Source organism: Mus caroli, unplaced genomic scaffold (assembly GCF_978045245.1).
Source record: "Mus caroli unplaced genomic scaffold, Mus_caroli_1 scaffold_19, whole genome shotgun sequence".
NCBI classification, from domain to species: Eukaryota; Metazoa; Chordata; class Mammalia; order Rodentia; family Muridae; genus Mus; species Mus caroli.
Window position 1 is genome coordinate 76,322,629 of NW_028227274.1, and position 23,461 is coordinate 76,346,089.

A 23,461-nucleotide genomic window follows, 5' to 3' on the forward strand; every position below is an offset into this window, starting at 1 on the left:
CTGCAGAGAATCCCGCAGTATGTTTCCAGCAGGGTGAGGGAAGCGACAGGGGGCTGAAGTCACCGAATGTACCTTTAAGTCCCTCGCCACATTCCTTCATCTCTCCTGTGATGTAGCTGAGGGCTTTGCTGACTCTCTTCCCCGCAGCGGCCATGGAGCTCTGAATCCAGGAGGTCCTGGCTGTGTTGGCTTCCACCTTTATCTCAGCGCTCTCCTCCATGGTGTCCAGGTCCTGCCAGGGGCCAGAGATAGGTAAGACTCTTTCATATTTTATGATGGTCACACCAGGTAACATCTGGAGTCTCTTGGCAGCCAGGGGTAGGGGCGGACCAAGCTGAGATTTACAGTTGAGATTTTGTTAAACTATGTAACTATCTCCTGTCTCTTTAGGTTGTTCGTTTTTACACGCCATCTTATTTACTATAGTCAACCCCAGTAGAATGAGATGCTAGCTTCGCCCTTGTTCTGTGGATAAGGACGCAGGCAGGCAGAGATTCTCGTCTGCAAGAAGGGTCAAAGTCAAATGGTAGAATGAAGATTTAGCTACCGATGTCTAGATTTTCTTAAAAAAAACTAATGTCTTACATTCTTTCTGAAAGAAATTATTTTCCCCTAGCAAAAGAAATTATTTTCCCCTAGCATGCTAAGTTTTTGAATTTTAAATAGAGGTATGAGATCAAATTACAAAGGTTTTCTTACAAAACAAAACAAAAGGCACAATCTTATTTCCTAAATGCAAATTGATGACAGATAATCCAAATGAAAAGGTATGACTTTTAACAGAGCAAACGGAGGAAAACAGACATTTCAATCCACGGAACTGCAGTTCTGAAAACAGGAACTCGAGAGATGTTTCTCTAAGTCAGAGCCTCCTTGATGGGCTGCAAGCCCCCAGCCTGCTGTGGGCTCTGGGCTGTGAGGTGCTGTCTCTGGTCTAGGATCTCCATACTCACAAAGAGCTCCACTGTGGGCTTCCGATACGGGCAGGGCAGTGGCTCTTTGGTTTGCCTCTCTTGGTGTTCGCCTTTTCCAAACACTGGAGTTGGAAGGAAAGAGAGAATCGTCACCTCAGACACCTGCCCTTTGGCACCCTGGCCTAACCAAAGTCTTTTGAGAAATTATTGCCCTGTTTACATGAAGACATACATTTTCTCTGAATAGAGGAAGGAGTTTTACTGTAGGTTTCTGTTACAGGTAGGGAAGTGGCTCTTTCCCTGAATAGAGGCCTCCAAAAGGGCCTGAACAATAAAGAAAAGAAGGGCTCTTAGCCATTAGAGTCCATGGTTTTATGCTTCTTATAGAGATCCAGCCACTCTGCCTCTCTAGTGCAGGGATTAAAGGTGAGTGCTACCATGCCCAGCTATGATGATATTTATTTTTAACCTAATGGTGGCCACACATACTTTGTGGCCTAACCAACAAATTCCTGTTCCTCTAGTCAATAAGCTCCCACCATGCTCGGGCTAGAAACGCTAATTAAACTCAGAAAATAAGGAAAAATCTTTAATAAATTTTCTTTGAATTAATTTTGAATTAATAGTTGGGCCAGGATAGATTATAGCCATGTAGTCACTTGAGATAGGTCCTGAGATGTCCTTCTGCCCTTGTAATTCTATAGAACTCAAGCAGCGTGACTCTAAACATCTGCCTTAATCATCAGGCTGCTCATCTTTAAGGATGATCCTTTGGAGTCCTCTTGGAAAAGAGCAGGCCTTAGACGCTTTGGTACTCTGGTGCCCTCCTGTGGTCAAGTCCGAGAATAGCAGGCTGGGCTCGCCTTCCTCTTTGCTATTACTCAACCCACCTTGGCATTTTCATGTGTTTAGAGTGTTTAAGCACTAGAAGGAACATACCAAAGGCATCCTGCTCCCACTTGTAAAGAATAGGGGATACAAACACTGGTGTGGTTTGGAAGTCCTTCAGTGTTTTTCAATCTGTGTGTCGAGACCCATTTTGGGGTTGAAAGACCCTTTCACAGAGGTTGCCTAAGGCCATTGGCAAAAACAAATTATGATTCATGACAGTAGCAAAATTACAGCTATGAAGTAGCAATGAAAATGGTTTTATGGTTGGGGGGGTCATCACAACATAAGGAGATGTATTAAAGAGTCGCAGAATCAGGAAGATGGAGGACGACTGACTTAGGGAAATGAATACAATCTGGAAGCTTTAGAAGGAGGGAACAGAGAGGCTGCCTCTGAACTTGAGGCTTGTACGTGTGGCCTCCCTTCTGAGCCACCCTCTGACCCTCTGCTTCTGTCTGGTGCAGGCTGCCAGGCTTTAGCCTTCCCCAGGGACTTCTCTATCCCAGACCCTTTTGCATAGGCTGCACTCCCCACCCCCCCAGCCCCTCTACCCACCCCTGACCTCTCTCAAAGACCTGCACTGCCTTCTTTACCTGCAAGTTTCCCCCATAACCGCTCTAGGCCCTTGCACTATTGGCTAACTTTGGGTATGAATGAATGAGACTGGAAAAACTGAAGCAAGATGAATAGGCACCAAGGCAGTTTCCTTGTGTGTGATCTCTCATAGTGCTCTGCACTATGAGTCAGCTGTGTGGCTGTGCCATTTCTGCTTCCACTCTGGGGGCTGTGGTGGAAGCATGCGCTGTCCTATCTGATTAGAGGCTTCTCCATCCCTCAGCTGGCTGGGACTATCTCTCCAGGATCCTTGATATTGGCTAGAATCTGACCCTGGTTTCTAAGTTCAAGTGTCTGGTATCCTCCTCTGCTAAGCCTTGGCTGGCTTCTTGGATCCCCTTCTCTCTCCACCATTCCCTTCTGCTTTGGCCCTCTGGCCACTGTCATTGTCACAGTGAGAAATTTTCATCAGCCTTCTGAACAGGTGGATTTTGATAGTTTGTTTTAGGAGGGATTCCTTCTGGCTGTCCCCCTGCCTCAGCCTCCTGAATACAGAGATTAGAGGCAGTCACACCACATGTGCCATGACCAGTGTTTTATAAACTGGTGGCAAATTTGAATCTCATGAAGAGCTCTAAAAGATCTGGCTGCTGGCCCAGGCTGTATTCCTGATAGGTTAAATTTGAATCTTTGTGAATGGGTTGCAGGTAATCCCAGAGCCAAGCCGAGACCTCTCAGTGGCTCCACAGAAGCCTGTCACTTGTTCTGGATTACTTCCCCAACAGCTGGGTGTGTCCAGATACAGGAGACCCGTGGCTTTGGCCAGTGGTCATGTGTTTAAAGGACCGCTGTGTAGTGGGTGCTGCCATTGCATAGTAGGTACCTCTGCTGTCTGCTGGGGCCTGAGTGGGGGGAGGAAGAGGATGTACGGACCTTTGCTCCTCCTCCGGATGGATGACCACTCGATGTGGAACACACTCCTACGCCTGGGGAGCACGGTCTCAGAGCTCTCTTCTGCCTTCCACTGGCCTGCTCCGTGTGACTGCTCTCCACTGCCACCTACCCAGGGCCAAGAAGAGACAAGTCAGTATGCCACCTGGTTCCCATCTGCAAGCAGCAAGCTTTGGAGCCAAGAAGAAGCAACACCCAGAAGCAGAAGAGGAGGGGGAGCGGCAGCTCCATGCTGGAGGGGTAACTGCGTTAGTCTTTGCATGAAATGCCCAGTGGCCCTGTTTTTCCCTTCACAATCCACTTCCTTCCACAAAGAAACCCAAGTTATATCTGGCTCAAGAGATGGATAAAGCAGGCTTAGACCCATTTCTCCACAGTCAAGGGGACAAGGCAGCCTCTGGGCTGACTGGCCAGTCACTGTGGTTCAGTGGTTCTGTGATTGAGTTCCAAAGCTGGCTGCATATTACACAAATGTCTGAGGCCTCCTCATCCCAGACCAGTTAAAAAGGTTAAAGAAAAAACTTGAGAATAATTCATGATATAGATTCTTTTAGAAATTCATAATTTCAGGTGGACCTGGAGTCCGAATTTCAACAGGGCCTCCTGCTTGAGTTACCTGTGTATTAAAGATTTGCAAGACCCATTATAGGAGAGGGGCCAAATGTCTGGAAGGCATTACTGGCTACAAGAGAACATTTCCTGTACCACAGCATCTTCAGTTGCCATGTTATGGGGAGAATATTCTTGCATTAGGAACAAGACTTCTCATGGTGTAGCTTAAGAACAGACAGGATTGAATCACCTGGGCTGTTTATGAAAGCACAGGTCCCTAGGCCCACCCAAGGTCTGTTGGTAGGAGGCTTTGGTAGCCTTAGGGCACACTGATTAGGCATGCTCTGTTTGGGTTCTGGGGCAGCCAGAGTGGGGTTGGTACACTGGCTGACTGTAAAAATGGAATGTCCACACTATAACATCAGTATACTTCATCCTATTTAGAATTATCTCAAAATGAAAAGGGTGAGCATTGTTACCACAAAAAGCTGGAAATCAAGGCTTATGGCGAATCCTGTAGCATCTTACAAAGTGAACTACCGGCCTTTTGGCTTCCAAACCTTTACTCTGTCTTTTCTACTTACTATGTGGTGTGTGGACCTGTTTCACGGATTCCACAAGAGAGCTTGGTAGAAACCCAGAACTTCAGGTGTCATCTCAAAACTTCTAGCTTAAAAAAAAATCTGCATTTAAACACGTTCCTCTGTTAATTCCCATGAACTTAAAACTTTGAATATACAGATTTAGACTATACCACTGCTCACGCAGAGGCAAAGTTATCAAAGCTCAGATGGGAACAGGAGCCGTGGGGCGTGTGCGAGCAAGGAAGAACATTGTGTCTATGCCCTCACATCAAAAGGGAATGTACAGCTCAGATGGAGGAGCAGCCAGTGAGCTAGTGTCCATGGCACAGCATGGCTGATCCCTAACTCTCAAGGTTGAGAAGTGCCCATTAGTTCTGCTCTACAGAGATTCCTGGTATGTTAGCTTGCCCCAGGACATCTCTGAAGACACACGGTATGAGACCAGAGGGGTACATCTTTTCACATCTTGACAAAGCAAGGTGTATCTATCCACAGTGCACATTTATCCAGCCAGAAGAGCACCCACTGCTGTCAGAGCTGCTCCTCCTTCCTCTTAGAGCAGAGCTGGTAACACAGCCCTTCCCTTGGCCAAGGTTTATATGGACCTTGGCATCATAAACTCACAACTGGATGAGAGAGTCAAGGTCATGCCATCTCTCTTGTCTAAAGGGATCAACTCACCAAGACTGCCCATGAACCACAGGGGTCATACTACGCTTCATGACTCCTAACTCACTGTCTCCCTCTCCCCACCACATTGCACTGTATTGAATAGCACAAGACTACTTGGTACAAGAAAAGGGCCTTCCCTTTAGCTTGGCCCTCCTCCTGGACATCAGAGCTCACAATAAATGCCATGAACTAGCCTGTGCTATTTTTTTGTATGCACAAAGATAAGCCAAAGGAACATTTGTCTGGAACAAGAAATATGAACAGGAATGTTTTTGTTAAGATGCTCGGGTTTTTTTTTTTTTTTTTTTTTGTGGATAAACAGCCAGAAGAACGGAGGAAGACATTGATACAGGTTTTAGGTCAAGTAGCTGAGGGATACCTGATAAGAATGGGGTCTTTCATCAGGCAGAGCCCACGATGACCTGGCTTCCTTGTATTTAGTAACAGATTCTGCACTGGCTCAGAGACAGGAGAGTGAGTGGGTCAGGTTACTGCGTGTGATAGAGTTGATTGATGGCCTGATCACAACAAAGCAAGAGTAACAAGTCCCTCTCACACAGGCTACCGAAGGACCACCCTGTGGTCCACAGCCCTTAGCTGAGGCAGCCAAGACTTGAGAGGTGCAAAGAGTTGCTACAAAGTAACAAGTACCTTTCACATAGGACCACCCTGTGGTCCACAGCTCCTGGCTGTGACAGCCAAGAGATGAGAGGTGGAAAGAGATGCTTACGACAAAGACTGAACAGGAAGCAACCAACTCCCAAAGGCTTGAAAACAGAGCAAAAGTGAGAGCCAACTACTCCTGGAGCCCAGGCAGCATTTTCAGAATCCTCTGAGCAGATGGAGGGAGCACCAAGAAGAGCACGCACGTCATTATTGTAGAAACGAGACATAACATCCGAGTAGCAGAAAAGAAGGAGCAGAAGCGCCCTCTGCAATATAGAGGCCGTTACTTCCTGCTTGGCATTTTTGCGGATCATGTACCCTCATTGACACTTTCCTTAATGGCAGGATGTAATTCTTCCAGAAAGGAATCTACAGCCCCTGGAGGGCTGCCCTTCTCAACCTGACCTGTAAATGATGACAGATTCCTCGGGTCTATCTCCTACTTCTTTGCGATACTGTAACAAAACCAGATAGCGCTTATGAAACACACTGGAAGAAATTGCAGCTGTTCACACAGCAGACATATCCGCAGGGAGGACACTTCTTTCTAATGGCACAGGGCTCTTCTGCTCCAGGCAGGAGACTTTCTTCTCCTTGGGGAACAGCCGCGGTTTTACACCTACCTACACAGACTCTTGCCTAGCTGTGCCTTAATCACATGTTCTTGACTGGTGAGCTACTTGATTTCCTCCAGCGCCTGCAGCATCTACCACACATCTGATAGATCGATGGCAGGCACTCAGAATGCTGTTAAATGAGTTAACGAGGGATGCTTATCCTATGCATTTTAATTTCTGAATGACATAAAGAAACAATGGCTATACCAGGGTTATGTAGTATTTGTGTGTGTGTGTTTGTTTATGTGTAGGTACTCATGTATATGTGCACGTGTGTGTGTGTGTGTGTGTGTGTGTGTGTGTGTGCGCGCGTGTGTGTGTGCATGCATGTGTGTGACTGTGTGCATGTGTGCCTGTGTGCCTGCACATGCATCTGTGTGTAGAGACCAGGGGTTGACATTGAATTTCTTCCTCCTTACTCTTCACCACAGTTTTTGAGACAGGGTATCTTTTTGAACCTGTAGCTTGCCAATTTGACTGGACTGACTGATCAGAGAGTCTAAGAGATTCTCGGTCCATAGCCCCTGCAATCCCCCAGTGCTGGAATTTTTGTAGTCTGCCATTATATCTGCTTCCTTTAACATGAGTGCTGAGGGTCAAGCTCAGGTCCTTCAGCTGGCACGACAAGCATTGTCCTGAGCCAGGTCATCTCCACAGCCCATAAATAACTTAAAAAATGTTGTGTCTTCTGTTGAATGTTAAATGTTTTATAAATATTGACCTAGAAGTGCAGGTTTTTATTGACTGACAAAGGTTATAGCTGGGCCGTGTGAGGTTTGGATATTACAGGGTATAGGCGATCATTTCCATAGTTATCTGGGTCACACAGTGGTTTACAGATGGTTCCATCACTGTTTGGCCTTTGCTGATCAACCTGCTAGGAATCCAGAAGTCCTACAGAAGTGGCTGAAGAACTCAATTAATAAGAAAAAGAAAAGAGGCTGCTGAAGGCGGACCTCTGACAGGATGTGATTGGACCATTAGGTGTGATGATCTAGATCAATGCTATTTGATCACGAAGCCCAGGTTGCTCGGAGATGAGACCTCACCTGCTATAACGTAACAGTGGACTGTTATTCAGTAAGTGTCTCCACCCCTGTCCTCCTGGCCACCCCTTCCTCCCCCCTAACATCACGGTGTAGTAAACAGATACTGAGCCCAGGGACTCAGACAACAACGTCCATTTGTGTAAAGGCACACTGGCATTGCCCCATCTGCCCCGCTTCAAATGTTATGTACACGTACCGGGAAGCTCTGTCCTTGGTAAACCCATGTGTCACGGCCAACAGGCCAGTAACTCCTGGGTATGCAGCCTGGGCTAAGAACTGCTGCTTCCTCCTCCACTAACCGGCTTTATTAAACATTCCAAAGCACACATGTTCATTCAAGGGTCATTTAGGACCATTCCGGGGACACGGTCCATACCCTCAAGGATAGCTACTGACTATTTCAGGTTTTAGAAGGTAAAACTTTAGTGCCACCTTCTTCCTGGTGTTGTAGAAGGAAACCAGTGTGGAGCTCTCATTATTTGTCCAGAAGCAGTCTTTCTGGGGCAGCAGTGACCTTAGAGTTCTCATGCCTCTAAAGACATCAAACGGGCGGCAGTAACAAAGATTTCGTAGACGAGCTTGGTTGGGAAGTAAAACTTTTAGCTTATCGCAATTTCTTTGAGGGATCCAAAACCCCTCTTAAAAACAAACAAACAAACAAACAAACAAACAACTCAAGCTAAATTTGATATTTTTTTTTTCAAAGAGGAAAAACTCATCTAGCGGGTCTTTTAAAAAGTCAGCTCACAATGGCTCATGCCTGTAAAATCAGCCTGGAATGGCCTTGCCTATGTCTCTCCACAAGCTGCCCTCCTCAGCTTTGAGCCCGCTTTCCTTTCTCCTGGAGGTGGATCGATGCTGCCTATTGATACCCACGATGTCTGTTGCGTGGAGCATCTGAACCCGCCAACACGAACCGCTTGTCATTCCCCCCAGCTCCCTGGCTCTCACGCTCTTATGACATGCCCAATGCATTATGGGCAGTTCTCTAGACAGAATGCCAGAATGGCTGTGTCTGTGGTACTATATCACCAACGGTGTGTGTTTGTTTATTTACTACTGGTTACGGTTTGGTTATAATTTGGATAGATGTTTTGTGTTGGGCTTTGCAGTATGATGTTTCGTTGCTAGACATAATTTTCTTTTCTTTTTAAAAAAGATTTATTTATTATTATAATTAAGTACACTGTAGCTGTCTTCAGACACACCAGCAGAGGGTGTCAGATCTCATTATAGGTGGTTATGAGCCACCATGTGGTTGCTGGGATTTGAACTCTGAACCATCGGTAGAGCAGTCAGTGCTCTTACCTGCTGAGCCATCTCGCCAGTCCCTAGACATCATTTTCTTTCTCTGTCTCTCTCTGTGTCTCTGTCTCTCTCTATCTCTCTGTGGTGGGCAGGGGAGGCTTCTGAGTGCTAAGTCAGATGATTTTTTTTTCTTTTCTTTTTAAAATTATTTCTTTGTATAGCAGATGCTTGCTACCTTTGTGTCTGTGTGCCGTGGAGGTCAGGAGAGGGCGGTAGATAACCTAGAGCTGGAGTTATGGGCAGCTGAGGACCACCTCACATGAGCTCAGGGAACCAAACTCAGGTCCTCTGGGAGAGCAGAAGCACGCTTGTTGTTGACCCATCTTAGCTTTAAACATTGTATCACACATGGTCACACGAGGTCATTTTCATGCATAGAACATGCTTTGAATGTATTTTCTTCCCCATACCCCATGACCCTTTCCCTTCCTGTCTCAACCTCCCAAAACTCATTTGGGTTTTCTACATGGCTTCATTTTTATTTTCATGTCTTCTGTACATATATTTTTGTGGATCTATAAAGTCTAGGAACAAATGAGAGAGTGTGTAATATTTGTCTTTCTGAAACTGATGTAATTTTCTTAGTATGATTATATGTCGTTGCGTCTATTCTCCTGTAAGCAACATTACTTTATGCTTCATTGTGACAAAATGTATACACATACACATATACATACACATATCTATGCATATATATGATACAATGTATAGAATATAAGTGTGTGTATATGAGAATACATATCACATTTTCTGTATTCATTCCTCTGTTGATAGATGCTTGCAGTATATCTATTTCGAGCAGTGCTGTAACAAAGGTGTACCCACATTTTTATGATATGGTGACTTATAGTCACTGGGTGAATACCCAGATATGGTAGAGCAAAGCTGTGTAAATGGGTGTTCATGTTTTCAAAGACTATTCTATATATCTCAAGGCCTTGCATGTTAGAACTGGAAAAGAAAGAAATAGAATTTTGAGACTCTCTCATCTGCCCCCCCTTCTACAATTTGGGAGCTGCAGCTTGCAGGAATGGAGCACCTTGTCTGTGGCCACACTGTTAGCAGAGCCACCAGTAGACAGTGTCTCTGTCCTGTGTTTGGCACTTGAGACTTGTCTTCTCACCCTGCATCCTGTAAGTGTTTGATTTTTGCTCTGTCAGTTCCAGTGTGCTTCAGAACGTGATGGCCCATGTTAGGTATTCTAAAGTCCATTTCTCTTATTCTAAAGTCCGTTCCTTCCATTTTCTCAAGAACACACCTTCCTAAATCTCCCTGATATTTCTGGACTGGGCAGTGGACTGAGAGACAGACTGAATCAAGAGGGTTTGTTCCATGAGAGTGCTTTATTATAGGGGGCTCCAGCTTTTTAATACATCAACCAATGGCCCATCCTTTAAGAATGTGGGGTTCTTTGTAACCGCAAGATAAGTGAGCCTCTCATTAATAGCTGGTACTTTGGGCGCGATCTCTCTTTTTCCGTTCGTACAGCTCATTAGTTAGCCAATGGACTCACCTAAATTTTGATTTCTTTTGATCCTTTTGTCTCATGCCATGAGGAAGATATTAGTAAGTATGGATGGGCTAATATCTCATTTAAACTCATGAAATCTTACGACAATCTTGTAAATGAGATTAGCGAGTCAAAGGCCAGCTATAACTTAGGCAATGCTTGACTCATTTTCCTTCAGAATGACATTGTACTGTCTTCCCATCCACTCTACTGAACTGTGTGTCAGCACTGCCAGTCTTCCCGAGTTCCATCTGCCTTTTCTCATCCCCTTCTCTATTCCAACTGTAAAACTAGATTCTAATTTTCACCTAATACTTAATAATCTGCCTAGCTCCACAGTGCCCCAGCTCCTCTGCCTTGCTTCCTAGATATTCTATAATAGAGCAAGTGTCGTTATCCAGCCTCATATTTTTTTCTTTAATGTGCCCTCTCTGCCACCGCACTAACTTGTCACTGCTTCACCCCCATGTCTAATGTCTGTCCACCCCACACTGTCTGGCTTGTACTCTACACCATCTGTGACACTCATCTTGGCTTATTTGGTCACATGAATCCATCCATTCTCTGGATCTTTATTGCATGTTCACAAGGTATTTTGATGTACAGTTCTTGGAGTTTAAGTTTTTGACAGGGTTTTTAATGTAGCTCAGGCTGGCCCTGAATTCACAGTCCTTCTGCCTTAGCCTTCTGTGCCTTGAGATCATATGCACCCATCACCCCAGTTCACAGTAGAAGAGAAGTAGTTGTCATAGTCGCAACACACGTGAAATATATATGATAAATATTTCCTAACTCAATTAAACTCCTTGGAGTGATCAATTCTTCCATAACCAAGTGACCTTTGACTCTAGGCATTGGCAGAAAGAAACTGAGGCCCAGAGAGAAGGGTCTTACCTGGGCCACACCGGGGTCAGTTATGAAGCCAGGCATTGACTGCCATCTTGTTTTGACTTTTATTCCTGGAGTATAGGCGTTTTATACTTTTCATATGAAATCAATGGGTGTGTGACTTTTAAGTCAAAGCATAAATTATTTCATCTATCAAAAAGAATAACAAAAGGTTACAAAGATAGATATCCCCATTGGAAGCAAATTTTCCTGAGTCACTGTTGTAGGCCTTTCCCTTACGGCAGTATTTCCATACTGCCTTTCCACAACCCTATTTCATACTTTCCCCGATTATCTATGACACAGATAGCTAATTGATTGTAGACGTCTACCAATAAGTTTAGATACAGCCTCAGGACCCTTAACATGACGACCCAAACATCTAATACCAATCAGCCAGACTTGGCCCTTGAGGGCAAAATTATTTTTCTTCCTACCATTATGGAAGGATGTGTGTTTTGTACACATTTGAGAGAAAGGGTATGAGGCAGAGGCCATGAGTAGATTGCTATAGCTAAGCCTTGAAGGATGTCTTTTCCCCAGGGTAGAGATTAAAAAGTCCCCCGAAAAGAGCAGAAAAAAAATCCCAAGTTCCTCCACTGTCAAATAAGATCTAGCCACCTGCAGCCAGACCCGGTGGACTTGTGATATTTTACATAAACACTTAGAACCTATCTCCTAACAATTGTTGGAGCTCCTTCATCAATGGCCAGTCTCAGGAAGGACAAATGAGATTATAAAATTTACTACCGAACAAGATAATGAGCTTCCCACCTCTTATCTACTCAGATCTGACTCAGGAGACAAATGACCCACGAGGAAAGGCCAAATCACTTCTCTTAACTGCTATTAAAGTGCCCCGCTGTCCCTTAGGGGAACGGTTCTGTCTCTTGGAGTTTGTCTGCTGTGCTCCTGTCTACACTGTGTGTTCTTTGTTAAAACTTTTCTGTCAGTTTGGTGTGGTGAACACTTTTGCCCTGGGCTTCCCTTTCCTGTGTGGATACTTTGGTGGCTCAGCCAGGAAGCTCTTCCCTCATCTCCTTAGGCTTCTCTTCACTTGGGGGTTTAAGGTGGTTGGCAGAGTGCCCCATGCATGGTACCTGGAAATCTCTGGGGCTGTTCTTCAGTGAGATCCAAAGGTTTCTGCGCTGAGACTTTACACGGCTGCCACCCATTAAGGCATGAGCTAAGAGTTCATTTTAGTCAGTCTTCAAGGGTGAAGGGTTGCTTGTCTTCCTTTTGGGATTCCCCTCACCTTCAACATGTGATATGGAGACAGTGGCAACTTGTTTGGCATGAGTTTACACGTTTGGTGAGGACACCTTCATTCCTGTCTCCTGTCACTCCTCTGTCTTGTGTCTGTCACTCACCACCACAGAGCCGGAGGGAGCAGCCATGTGTGGCCGATGATGGTGTTCACACCTGCGGTTTTCCTTCCACGCCAGACTTCCTGTTCTGAGAGGCCAGTGGGCAGCCAATGTTTCTTACTAGCTAGCTCAACCGCTGGCTCGCCGCTGCCTACAGCCACAGCTCTGCTCAATAGCTGCTTCTGATGTCTCCTCTGACCTTTCCGCCTCATTCTGGTCCCTTTCCTTTCCACCCACGGCTTTCTCTAGTAGCACCACACTCCCTTTGCACAGGGAACATAACACAGGGAATTCAGAGAGCATTTAAAGGCAAGTTCTTCCCTAAGGAGAACATCCTTCTCCATGGGGTGGCTGATGGGAACTCTGGCACCTCTGAGTACATACTTCCTTCTCCATGTCTGACTTTTCCCAGATACAACCCAAGCTAGGATCTTTTAGCCTGGATCCAAAAGACTTACTGTGACCTTTGTCAAACCTGGCAGTTATCTGCATTGTCCTGACTGCATGATGCATGCACGAATAAGGAAAGGTCCTGTGTCTTGTCTCTAGCAAGCATCTGAGCAGCTAAGGTTCATACTTGTAAACAAATCCAGTCTGGTTGGGCTCTGTTACTGTGCCTGACACAGAGTCCCACTGGTCTTATTGGGCCACTGGTGTAAGGAATGAAAGAGAAGGACTGAATGAAACCTATAATTGTTTATCTATTGAAAAAGAGGAAAAAGACGTGTGTGTGTGTGTGTGTGTGTGTGTGTGTGTGTGTGTTGAGAGAGAGAGAGAGAGAGAGACAGAGAGAGACAGAGAGAGACAGAGAGAAGGAGGGAAGGAGGGAAGGAGATATACATGTGTGTATATCGGTGGGTTTGAATGTGTATCTATGGGTGTGTGTGTGTGTGTGTGTGCCTGTGTGTGTGTATGTATGTGTGTGTGGAGAGAGAAAGAGAGAGACAGAGAGAGATGTATATGGGTGGGTTTGAATGTGTATTGTGAGTATAAGTGTGTGTGTGCCTATGTGTGTGTTGCGGGGATACACATGTGTATGTGTCCCTCTGTCACATTCCAGCTTATTCCCTTGAAACAGGGTCTCTCAGTGAACCTGGAGCTCACCTTTTTTGGGGGGGGGAGTGCAGGTTGGCTGACTAGGGAGCCCTCTTTTTGTTCCTGCCTCCAACAAGTACTGGGTTACTTGCATGCACAACCATACTGCCATTACATAGGCTCTGGGGCTCTGAACTCAGATCCTCATGCGTGCTCAGCACGTTCTCTTACGCCTGAGCCATATAGCCATCCTGGAAAGGACCACGGTTACAACTGTTAACTATGAGCTCTGGGAAATAACAGCACGGGGGCTTCTGAACACCCTGCGCTCTCTCAGTCTATAACGACTGAAACTTGTGTGAAAGCAAACCAGCCTTAATCCCGAGAGTCCAGAGGGCCGAGCTACCCTGGCCATAGCTTTATAAGCTAAGACTCTCCATGTATGAGCGTAAAGCTTCAAACGCTAGAACCAGGGCCTGTAGACTCCATCCACTAGTGATTAGACACACATGGACCTTAAGTTCTTTAATAACTGGGAGAAGACCTTAGACCAAAAGTGTCAAGGTAGAAGAAGAAGGGATAAGAGGCAGGTGCACATGATGGCAATAGGGGTGACAGCCACCACCCTGCCCATCTCGGGGAATCTCAGGGCGCCATCTAGTAGCAACATGACCTAGGCTCAGGTCAAAAGACTCTCTCCTGTTCTTGTTGTGGCTAGCTGGGGCATTTCATCGGACAGCGGCTAAAGCCACCAAGACACAAGTCTCACCCAATCCACAAAGAAGAGGCCTGTTGAATGCAAGATCCTCTCTTCCCTTAATGAGAGATCAAAGCCGAAGAAGGATAAACGCCCCTGACTCTGTTCCTTGACTACGAGGAGCCCAACCTCTCTCAACGCCTCAAAGGGGAGAATCACCCTCCCTTTGAGGAATATTCAGCTCTGAGGCTGTACAAGCTCCTGTCTCCTCTAGGTCTGTGGATGGTCCTTGAATCACCCTCTACGTGGCAGGGAGAAAAAAAATCACATTCCTCTCTGATACTGAGGCTCTGTCTCCCTCAATCCCCCTAATGGAAAAGCTGTAATAATCATCATCAGACTACACATTTGAGGGCTCACTTTTCATCCCTGACCATCTTCTCCAGTTTGACTTTCCAGTCCTCCAACCAGCTTGTTTTTTTTTAAAATCTCCTTTAACCTGTCTGGTAAACAAATATCTTCCACCCAGTATTTATGATCCTCCCTGGTCGCCCCATTCCTTCCCCAGATAGATCTATCATCCACACCTTTGAGGCTCTCCTAAGTTTCTGGGATTGTAGACACAGCCTTTCTACCTGTCCCTGCCCCATGATGGTCCAGAATCATTGGGAGCCTTAAAGGCCATCCCTGCAGTTTCTACTGGAGACCTCTACACCACCCAACAAATTCCTCTTAAAATATATAATACTTTTGTTCCTGCCTAGTGTTTGATGTTGCTCCCACTAACGTTCAATCTTGCCACAGAGTTCTTAAAGACCCCAACCGTTTTTAGGGTCAGAAATCAGAAGGAATATTAAGACAGATTTTCCCTGCTCATACTGTGATACCCACAGCCATGCAGCCATCTACAAAGAAAGAGACATCCTCATTGCTGATAAGACACAGTTAAACTTGCCCCTGAAGTTTTGGGCCTTGCCAAGATCTGCCCCCAAACTCAGATGACTATTATGTATGTATACTATATTATTGCAAGGTCCACCATGAAGACAACATTGACACTTCTCTGGGTAAATTTGAGCTTATTAACAAGCCAAACAGGAGGATCAGCTTCTGCTCAAGCCTGCCTTGGGTCTCAGGATTCTTTCTCCCATTTCAGTATGTCCCCTCAGTAGACTCAACAAACCTTACACTAGGGCTTGATAGCCACTCTAGAGGAATGATAATAGATCCCAGAAAACAAGCTCTGTCTCCCTCAATCCCCCTAATGGAAAATCCTTAACAATCATCATCAAACTACACATTTGAGGGCTAAAGCTCTCCAAACTCTAATGTGGCCTCCTCTCACAGACAGACATTCTTCATGTCGTCTATTTCCGAAGTCTGTCCAACTTGTCAGGGAAATCCCAGAGGAGCCATGAGGCTCCATCTCCTCTTACTGCCTGTCCAGTGTAGGAGGACTATGCTGGGAGACTGGCAAACAGACTTCACTGACATCCTTCCTCCTGCTGGGGACTGAGATATCTACTAGCTCCGGTACACACTTTAACTGAGTGGCTGAAGCACTCCTCACAAAGGTAGAAAGGGCCCCCAAGCTGACCAGCCATCATGGAACGCAGTGAGTTACTCTGCGTTCACTTGGTCCTTGCGGTCTGACCTGACCTTCATTTCCAGTATCACACAGGGAATGAGTGAAGCTCTCAAAATTAAGTATTATTTATGCAGCCTCTTACCCTCCATCTTCTGGGAAGGTTAAAGGGCTACTCTATCATTTATGGCAGGTTCTTCCTCTTGCTCTCAACAGCTCTCATAATAGATCCAGAGGGCCACGACCTCCATCATTGTGTTAACATCACCAAAGACAGACAAGCTGTCTCCAAGACTGGGTCAAGTATTGCCGCACACATATTTTCAGGATCACCTTGTCTCATTAACATAAGACTGGGTCCATCTTCTAACCCTTCTGCAAGATAAAAAGGCCATTTGTATCTGACTGAACCTGACCCTATCGGGTCCTCCTAATGTCTTCAATTGTAACCAAGTTACAAGGCTTGTGGTTGTGGATTCATCCACCTAGCATCAAGGTTGTTCTACCACTCCAAATTCAAGCAACCTACTTCCGTGAGCCACCTGGAGATGGCTCCCTTTCTACCAGGCTCCAGGTGAGACCTACCTTCAGATACCTCTAGAATCTAACTTATTAACTGACCTAGCTCGTGACTTGAATTGTAACTCCTATTACCTCAACATCACTGGGCCCTATACTGGACACAGGGCTCCCAGTGTTCAGAATCACTCTTAAACTTCCCATCTGTCTTCCTCAAATCACTCTAGTCACCTGTAAGCACCAAAGGCTTTGCTATTCTTTTATTTCTGTCCACATCCCCTTTCCTATTGTCTTAATTCTGCTCTTTATCATAGGCCTCCCTTTACTTCACATCCTGGTATAATGGATACCTTCCAGATTATAGGACATTAAGATCTAGATGACTTTGTCTGTGGGATAGCTGTTTACACTGATTCCCACTTGACCTTCAAGTGATGTCCCAGCCTGACCTGCACGTTTGGCTCAAACCTTTGTGTCTTCTGCTCCTACCATTCTGTGGCAGAACAGCAATGCCAACCAAGGCTCCCTGCTGCTCTCTCTCAGCTCCTAGGTAGTTCCAGAAGAAGAGACCTCCATGCCCTTCATCAATAATTTGACCTTGTTGATCTGCCAGGGCAGATCTAGAAACAAAAAAGCAAAAAAATAAGGGTGCCCCAAATAAACCCAAGATGTCTTTACTCTCACAACCGGATTCCAACCGCTTTGAGCTTGACACAGTGGATTGTAAGGTCATACAAAAACAATGACAGCCTAATTCTCACTGACCTCTGGTACCTCACCCCAAATGGACAATCCCTGGGAGGACGAATGGAGGTGTAAAATTTACTATCTACCATGACAGAGTTACCCACTTCCTGTCTACTTAAATATGATCCAACACAAATGGCCCACGGGGCACATCTTAGTCACTTTCTTACCTGATATTAAAGTACTCTGTTCTCGCTCACAGAGGCAATTCTCGTTCTCTGAGAATTTATCCACTATGTTTTAAAACTTTTAGGATTTTATAGTAAAACTTTTATGTTGGATCTGGGAAGCTGGCCCAGTGGATAAAGCACTTACGGCACGAGCACGAAGATTAAGATTTGGATCCATAGACCCACAGAAAAGCCAGGCAGGTGTGGGAGCCCTGTACTTCCAGCACCTGTGGGGGGCAGAGATAGGGGACCAGGGCAAGCTGGCTAGCAGACTGACCAAAACTGATGATGCTGGGGTTTAGTGAGGGACCCAGCTGCAACAAATATAGAATGATGGTCACCCAATGTCAACTTTAGCTCTCCACACACATGCATACACGTGTATATGTCTGCATGTGAGCACCCCCCCCCCGACATGTTTATCTCAGTTCTTGTATGATAAGTACTTTTAACCCTATGCTTTGGTTTGGGGGCAGATCATATATTTTGTAAGGCTGTCCATGGTCTAATCAGATAAATTCTATATGCTGGAATAATGCCCCTTATGGTCTCTGTCATCCAGAAATACCCCTTTCTGCAGCTATATAGAATAAGCATATCCTATTGAAATTGATATATATGAGGGCACCAAGGAAATAGATTGCTGAGGAACTGGGATGTATAGACACACCTGGAGCAGGATGAACCAGTTCTGTTGGCATTGTCTACAGAAGGGAACAGGACACACGGAGATAGGTCAAGCCTGGGGCAGATAATGACATCCTGGAAGGAGGTATTGACTCTATCTCATTAGACAGAAGTTTGAACCCAGAGGTTCATTTCAACACAGTGCTCCCCTGAAGACTCTTGGATACCAGAGCTCTAAGGCTTGAAGATGCGTAGGAAGGATGACAGACCACACAAGGCTCACACAGTCAGGAGAGGTGGGAAAGGGGCTCTGGGGCTGATTTGTTACCCCGGTTCTATCACACAGTGAGCAAGACAGGCCAGCTCAGGTGGTCAATGTGTGCACCTAAACTTCAGCCCCTGCTCATTTATCACGGGGGTAAGTCTCTGGACTAGCTGAGGGTTCTTCATCTATAAGACAAGAGATTTGAACTATAAATATTTAAGAGCCTTTCCAGCTTTAAGCTTCCAGGATCTAGTTTTTTTGTTTTTGTTTTTTGTTTTTGTTTTGTTAGTATTCTTAGTAGGTTTCTCCATCCCATGACTGCCTTCCCCAGATAGAGTTCAATGGAAGACAGAAGAGTTTTCTTTGGAAAGGCCAGATGGTCCTGTAGGTTGGCATCTCCCTGGTTCCCTTCTGCCCCCAGTGACTCTTACCTGGGCTTCTCTTGATTCTCAGATAGGACTGGAGAAATCTAGATCATCAGACTTGAGAAGAAACTTCTTGCCAATGTCTGTGGTCCTCAGCTCCAGGCGCTTTGAAGTCTCCTATGCTCGTATCTCCTCACTGCCCTGCATCTTCCAGCCCTTCCTCTTGACAACTTTCTGTGAATCCACTACGTTTTACCCCTAAACCCATGCCTGCCAAAGGTCTGCCAGTGGAGGAAGAAGAAAGACAAACATCTCTCGGCAGTCAGCCCTCCGGCACACTGACCTTGTTGACTTAAGGTGCTTCCTAAGCCCCTCAGGGGAGATGTATTCTAGCTGTCATGGTCTCTTTACCAGCTGAATCAGGTAACTTCCCTGACCCGGCAGCCCTGCAACTGTCTAGCTGCTTCCTTGTTGTCTCTCAGGTGTTACCCACGTCTCATTAGAATTCTAGCTCCAGTATTTGTCTTTAAGAGATGACCTAAGCATTGTCTCCTTGGGGGACCAATTTGCCTTCCAACCTCAGTAAGTGCACCTGATCTCCCAGCAGTGTCTCAGTGGAAAGTCTGGCACAGCCTAATACTAAATGTGGGATTTCTGTGGAAAACTTCAGACCTTTTCCCCTAACTCTTGTTGACCAGGGTCTCCTGGTAGCTCACCAGGTTCCTCTCAGATTAAGAAGGGTATATGACCTAACCGGTGTGGTCAAAATACACCCTGAGGTCTATATATTAGGGAGGCTGGCCCTCGCAAGTCCCATGATGCCACGGGTCTGGTGGGCTGACTTGTGGGGGAGGGGGCTAACAAAACATGCTTTGCTTGACTTCAAGAGTAAACTGGGTCATCAACCTTACACACACATACTGCTCCCAGCATACACGTAGGGGTGGAGGTGGCATCCTTCCCAGGACCACAATGATACCTCACACCAAGGACATTAGCTCCACCTGAGTAGACAAACTTTCCTGCTGACGTCAAAGGTTCCCTTCCTACACCAGGTGTTTGGGACTCCCAAAGAAGGACCTTGATCAAGGAGGATGAAATGCAAACAAGAGGGGTGGGTGGCACTCAGGGGCTCCCACATTCCAGGGACAGGCTGAGAGCTGGTTGAGAGAAGACTAATTCCACACTTAGGCCCTTCCAGGGTCCATGACAGACTGCTCCTCGTACCCAAGTCTCCCGCTTTTGTTTCCCCTGGCTGTCTAGGCTCTCAGCTCTGTCTCAGATACCCTTCGCCCTCTCGCTCTGACTCCTCTAGGACTCTTGAGCTTTTCATGATGAGCTCGGTCCTGCTTCTCAAGCATCCATCCTGGTTCGCTCAGACATAGCATGGAGATGCTGCATATGAGCAAGAATATGCCACCGAGCCAGAAAGAGAAGAGTCACCCGTGAAGTCACCATAAAGAAGTCATCCAGGAATGTCACACTGGGCTCATGAGCTAACTAGAACTATGGTGTAATAGGCACCTCTTGGCCACACGCTATACACATGGTTTATCTGGGAAGAGGCAGCCAGCTGCCTTAGAAAGCAGGACACGGTGGAGTCTTGTGCCTATCAGGTCCCAGCACATGCTGGAGCACACTTCCAAGGGCACCTGGAGGCCTACAGTCTCTTTAGACCTTGAGGGCTTAATCAGAAGTCACGTCAAAAGGAAGCTTCCTTCAGCTCTGCATTTTCATATTTGAAGAAGGAGCATGGTGAATTTAACACGAGGGCCTACGCAGTCACCAGATTCTTTGGGGCAAGGGGCCATACTATTTGTTGAGTAAATTTAAGTTCAAGTCACTTGTGCTCCAAAGTGTGTCTGTCTCCTTGGCTTCCTTTTGTTCCTGAAGCTCTCGTCCCCTCCTAACTGTAAGAACAGGCGGGAGGCTCAGAGTTATCATTCATAGATGGTTGCTTCAAGGGGACTCCCTCCCACCTTATCTTTTAAGGTACCAGAATTTCTAGATCCACTCCAGACAGAACGGGTCCCTATGGATTCCTCTATCTTCTTGGAATGGCTAGAGGCAGGCAAAACACAAGATGCCCCTGGCCTCGCTCCCCCTTGAAAATGTGGGTTCTTTTAAAGGAGTTTTCAAACTGCCACTCCCACTTGGTTTTAGACGAGCATGTCTCAAGTCCCTCACACCTTTTGAGATCTGAGGGAGCAAAGGCTCTGCATCACACAGGACGTACACTGGCATATGGTGGGATACTGGGTGGATAGAGTCACAAATGCAGACTGAGAAGACCAAATAGTGGCTGCATCTTAGAAGGGCTGAAGAGAGGAAGAATAGGTGTTCAGAGGGAATAGGTGTGGGGAGGGGCAGGCTGGGGGAGAGACCACATGAGTGACACTCTCAAGTAACCAGGACAAGAATCTTGCTGAGCTGACTAGATGACTGGTTAAACTCTGTAAAAATCTGCAAAGCATAGAACATGTTGTTCTGATGTTCTGCCACACTAGCGGGATGCTGCAGTGGTCACCTGGTCTAACCCTCTGCCCAGTAAACAAAGTGCCCCAACATGTCTCCAGTTGCTTCAGCATTGCCCGAGTGGGAAACTGAGTCTAAGCAGCTCCCATTGCTTGGACAACTGTTACAAAGACATGGTTCACAGACTCATCCCACTGTCACCTATGCTGTGCTTCCAAGCCATCCACTGCAGATAGCTAAGGCTCCATCCATTTTTCTTCACAAGGCATATAACCACCATTTCTAGCAGGATAAGGATCCTTCAGTCCATTTACCCAGCTTGGCCGCATCTCGGCCCCTTTCCATCACAGACAGGTTCTGAGTATGCTGCATGAGTTTCTCAGTACTCTCCTCCTCTTAGAATCTAACCTATTCTCATAAATGACACCTACCACCTAAGCATGGCGAGTGACCGACCATGCTTACTTCATTACCAACCTAGGGCTGTTTATATTTTAACAGGTTCCAATCCTTAAATTCAAGGGATGGCTGGAAACTTTTGGGTAGTAGCTACGGGAAACTATGGGGACAGGAGGAGGAGAAGAGGCATAGAAATTTTCCTGGAGTCCTTAAAAATCATACCTGAGACAAATCCTGAACAGAAGACCAACCCAACCAGGCAACTGCCTCAATAAGAAAACTGGTGCTGTGAGCTAAACTGCACAGGCTGTCTGGCCAGGCAAATCACCGTAAAATAAATTCCTTGAAGGCAGGGCTGGGTCTGATGCTTTCCTGGTTTATTGTCAAGCCCTGGGTTGAGTAACATATTAATAGTTCCACATAAAGGAATCTTCTGGGTGAATGAACAAATACGGTCAGCGTACAGGCAGAATTCTCGGGCTCTGCGTACTGGCAGATTCTACGTGGTCGCCAACACGAGAGCCCAGATGGGAAGGGATGGGTGAAGTTGGGGGTTACATAGCTTTCAAAGGCAAGAGGAGACAAGCACGAAGGGTTATGCGCAGCCCTACCCCAAAGGTTTTATAGAACCCAAATTACAATTTCTGAACCCCCAAATCCAATGCATCTGCTGAGTTGCAGGAAATAACCCATTAAATACCTCAATGCAACAAAGATCAACGGTGAAAACCGGGAAAGGAAAGGCAAGTAGCTTGGAACAAAGGTAACGGAGGCCTGAGGTGGGTGGAGAGAGGCTCCAGGGTCAGAGGAGGAAAGAGGGGAGAAGGATGCAGGTCACACCAATGTCAGAGCAAAATCTCTGAGGAAAGACTTGGATTTATGTGTTGGAAGGCAGGCCAATGAGAACGGGCACTAGGCTCAACTTTAGAAACAATGTGGATATCTACAGAGGAAGGTTGCTTATAAAAGAAAAAAGAATCATGTTTCTCATTTGAAATAGAGCTAGGGAATGAAGAGACAGCATCTATGGCCACGTGGGCACCCCCTGACCAGAGAAGATGCCATTCATGGGTTGGGGACAAGACTCTGTGGCCATGCAAAGAGTTGGAAAACATCACCAGCAGTCTTACTCAAAGCAGATCCTTGGGGAAGAGTTCTAAAGGAGCCACACAGAGATAAGCATGGAGCTCGAAAGACGGGACGAAAAGAGGAGCAAAGGGTGGCCAGAGGTCAGTGCTCGGTGCTAACCTCAGATGGACAGATGTGGTGACAGGGCATGGCATGAGGTGGGGCTGAGTATGGATTCTTGCAGAAGGAAGAGATATGTTAGTAAGGATAATAAACAGCTCCAAACCTAGGCTAAGGAAGCACCCAGAGTTTAGAAGTGCACGTTGCGGAGGGGTTGCGGAGGGGAAGCAGGGATGGCTATAAAGGCTTTAGTGTCTCAGTGGAAGAGATGGAGTATGCTATGATTAGCTACTAGGCACTTGTTTTTCCATAACAGAGAAATGGGTTGTTATACCGAGTGCTGGGAAAAGCCATTTAGCTGCTCCTGGAAGGGGGAGCTCAAAGGTTCTAGATTCTTTATTAGAATCTCCAGGGTTCCAGTTTCTCACACTTCTGCTTTCCATCACTGCTAAAGCCCTCTTCTGTGGGAATCTCCTTGTGCCCACCACATCCTAGCTCTAAACCAGGGTGCATTTCCTTCTTACTACATATCCTCATGTGTCTCTACTCCAGGTCTGCCTAGGAGCCACTCAGCCTGGTCCCTGCTACAGCATCCTTTATCTAGATGTGTCACTTATCATCTCTTAACCCCTTTCTCAAAAGACTAAGGAACAGTTTTGTTTCACAACAACAACAGGTAAATCAGACTCCTCACTTCCAATTCCAGCTAGGGCACACCAGCTTCCTTTAATGCTACAATGCGCAGTTATAAAGATCTGGGCAGAGGGGACGAATCAGCCTCAGGATTAGGGAGGACCAGGTGGGTTTGATTTGATACAAGTGCAAGGAAAGTGTGTGCTTGGGTGGATTGGCCCAGAGTGGAGGC

At 46.2% G+C, this 23,461-nt stretch overlaps 1 protein-coding gene across 2 annotated transcripts in view; it reads right to left on the minus strand.

Moving 5' to 3' along the window:
* The window catches only part of Slc14a2 (solute carrier family 14 member 2), a 62,308-nt gene that overhangs the window by 13,565 nt on the left and 25,282 nt on the right, over window positions 1-23,461 (minus strand). The window contains exons 1-4 of one of the 2 annotated variants that reach the window (XM_021150470.2): window positions 18,601-19,256; window positions 3,294-3,419; window positions 954-1,036; window positions 73-232 (exon numbers count right to left, since the gene is read on the minus strand). In XM_021150470.2, coding sequence (XP_021006129.1) covers window positions 73-220 — 148 coding nt within the window. In that variant the 5' untranslated portion in view covers window positions 221-232; window positions 954-1,036; window positions 3,294-3,419; window positions 18,601-19,256. Of the gene's footprint in view, window positions 1-72; window positions 233-953; window positions 1,037-3,293; window positions 3,420-18,600; window positions 19,257-23,461 lie in introns of those variants that run through there. The other variant, XM_021150469.2, reaches the window with a different exon arrangement.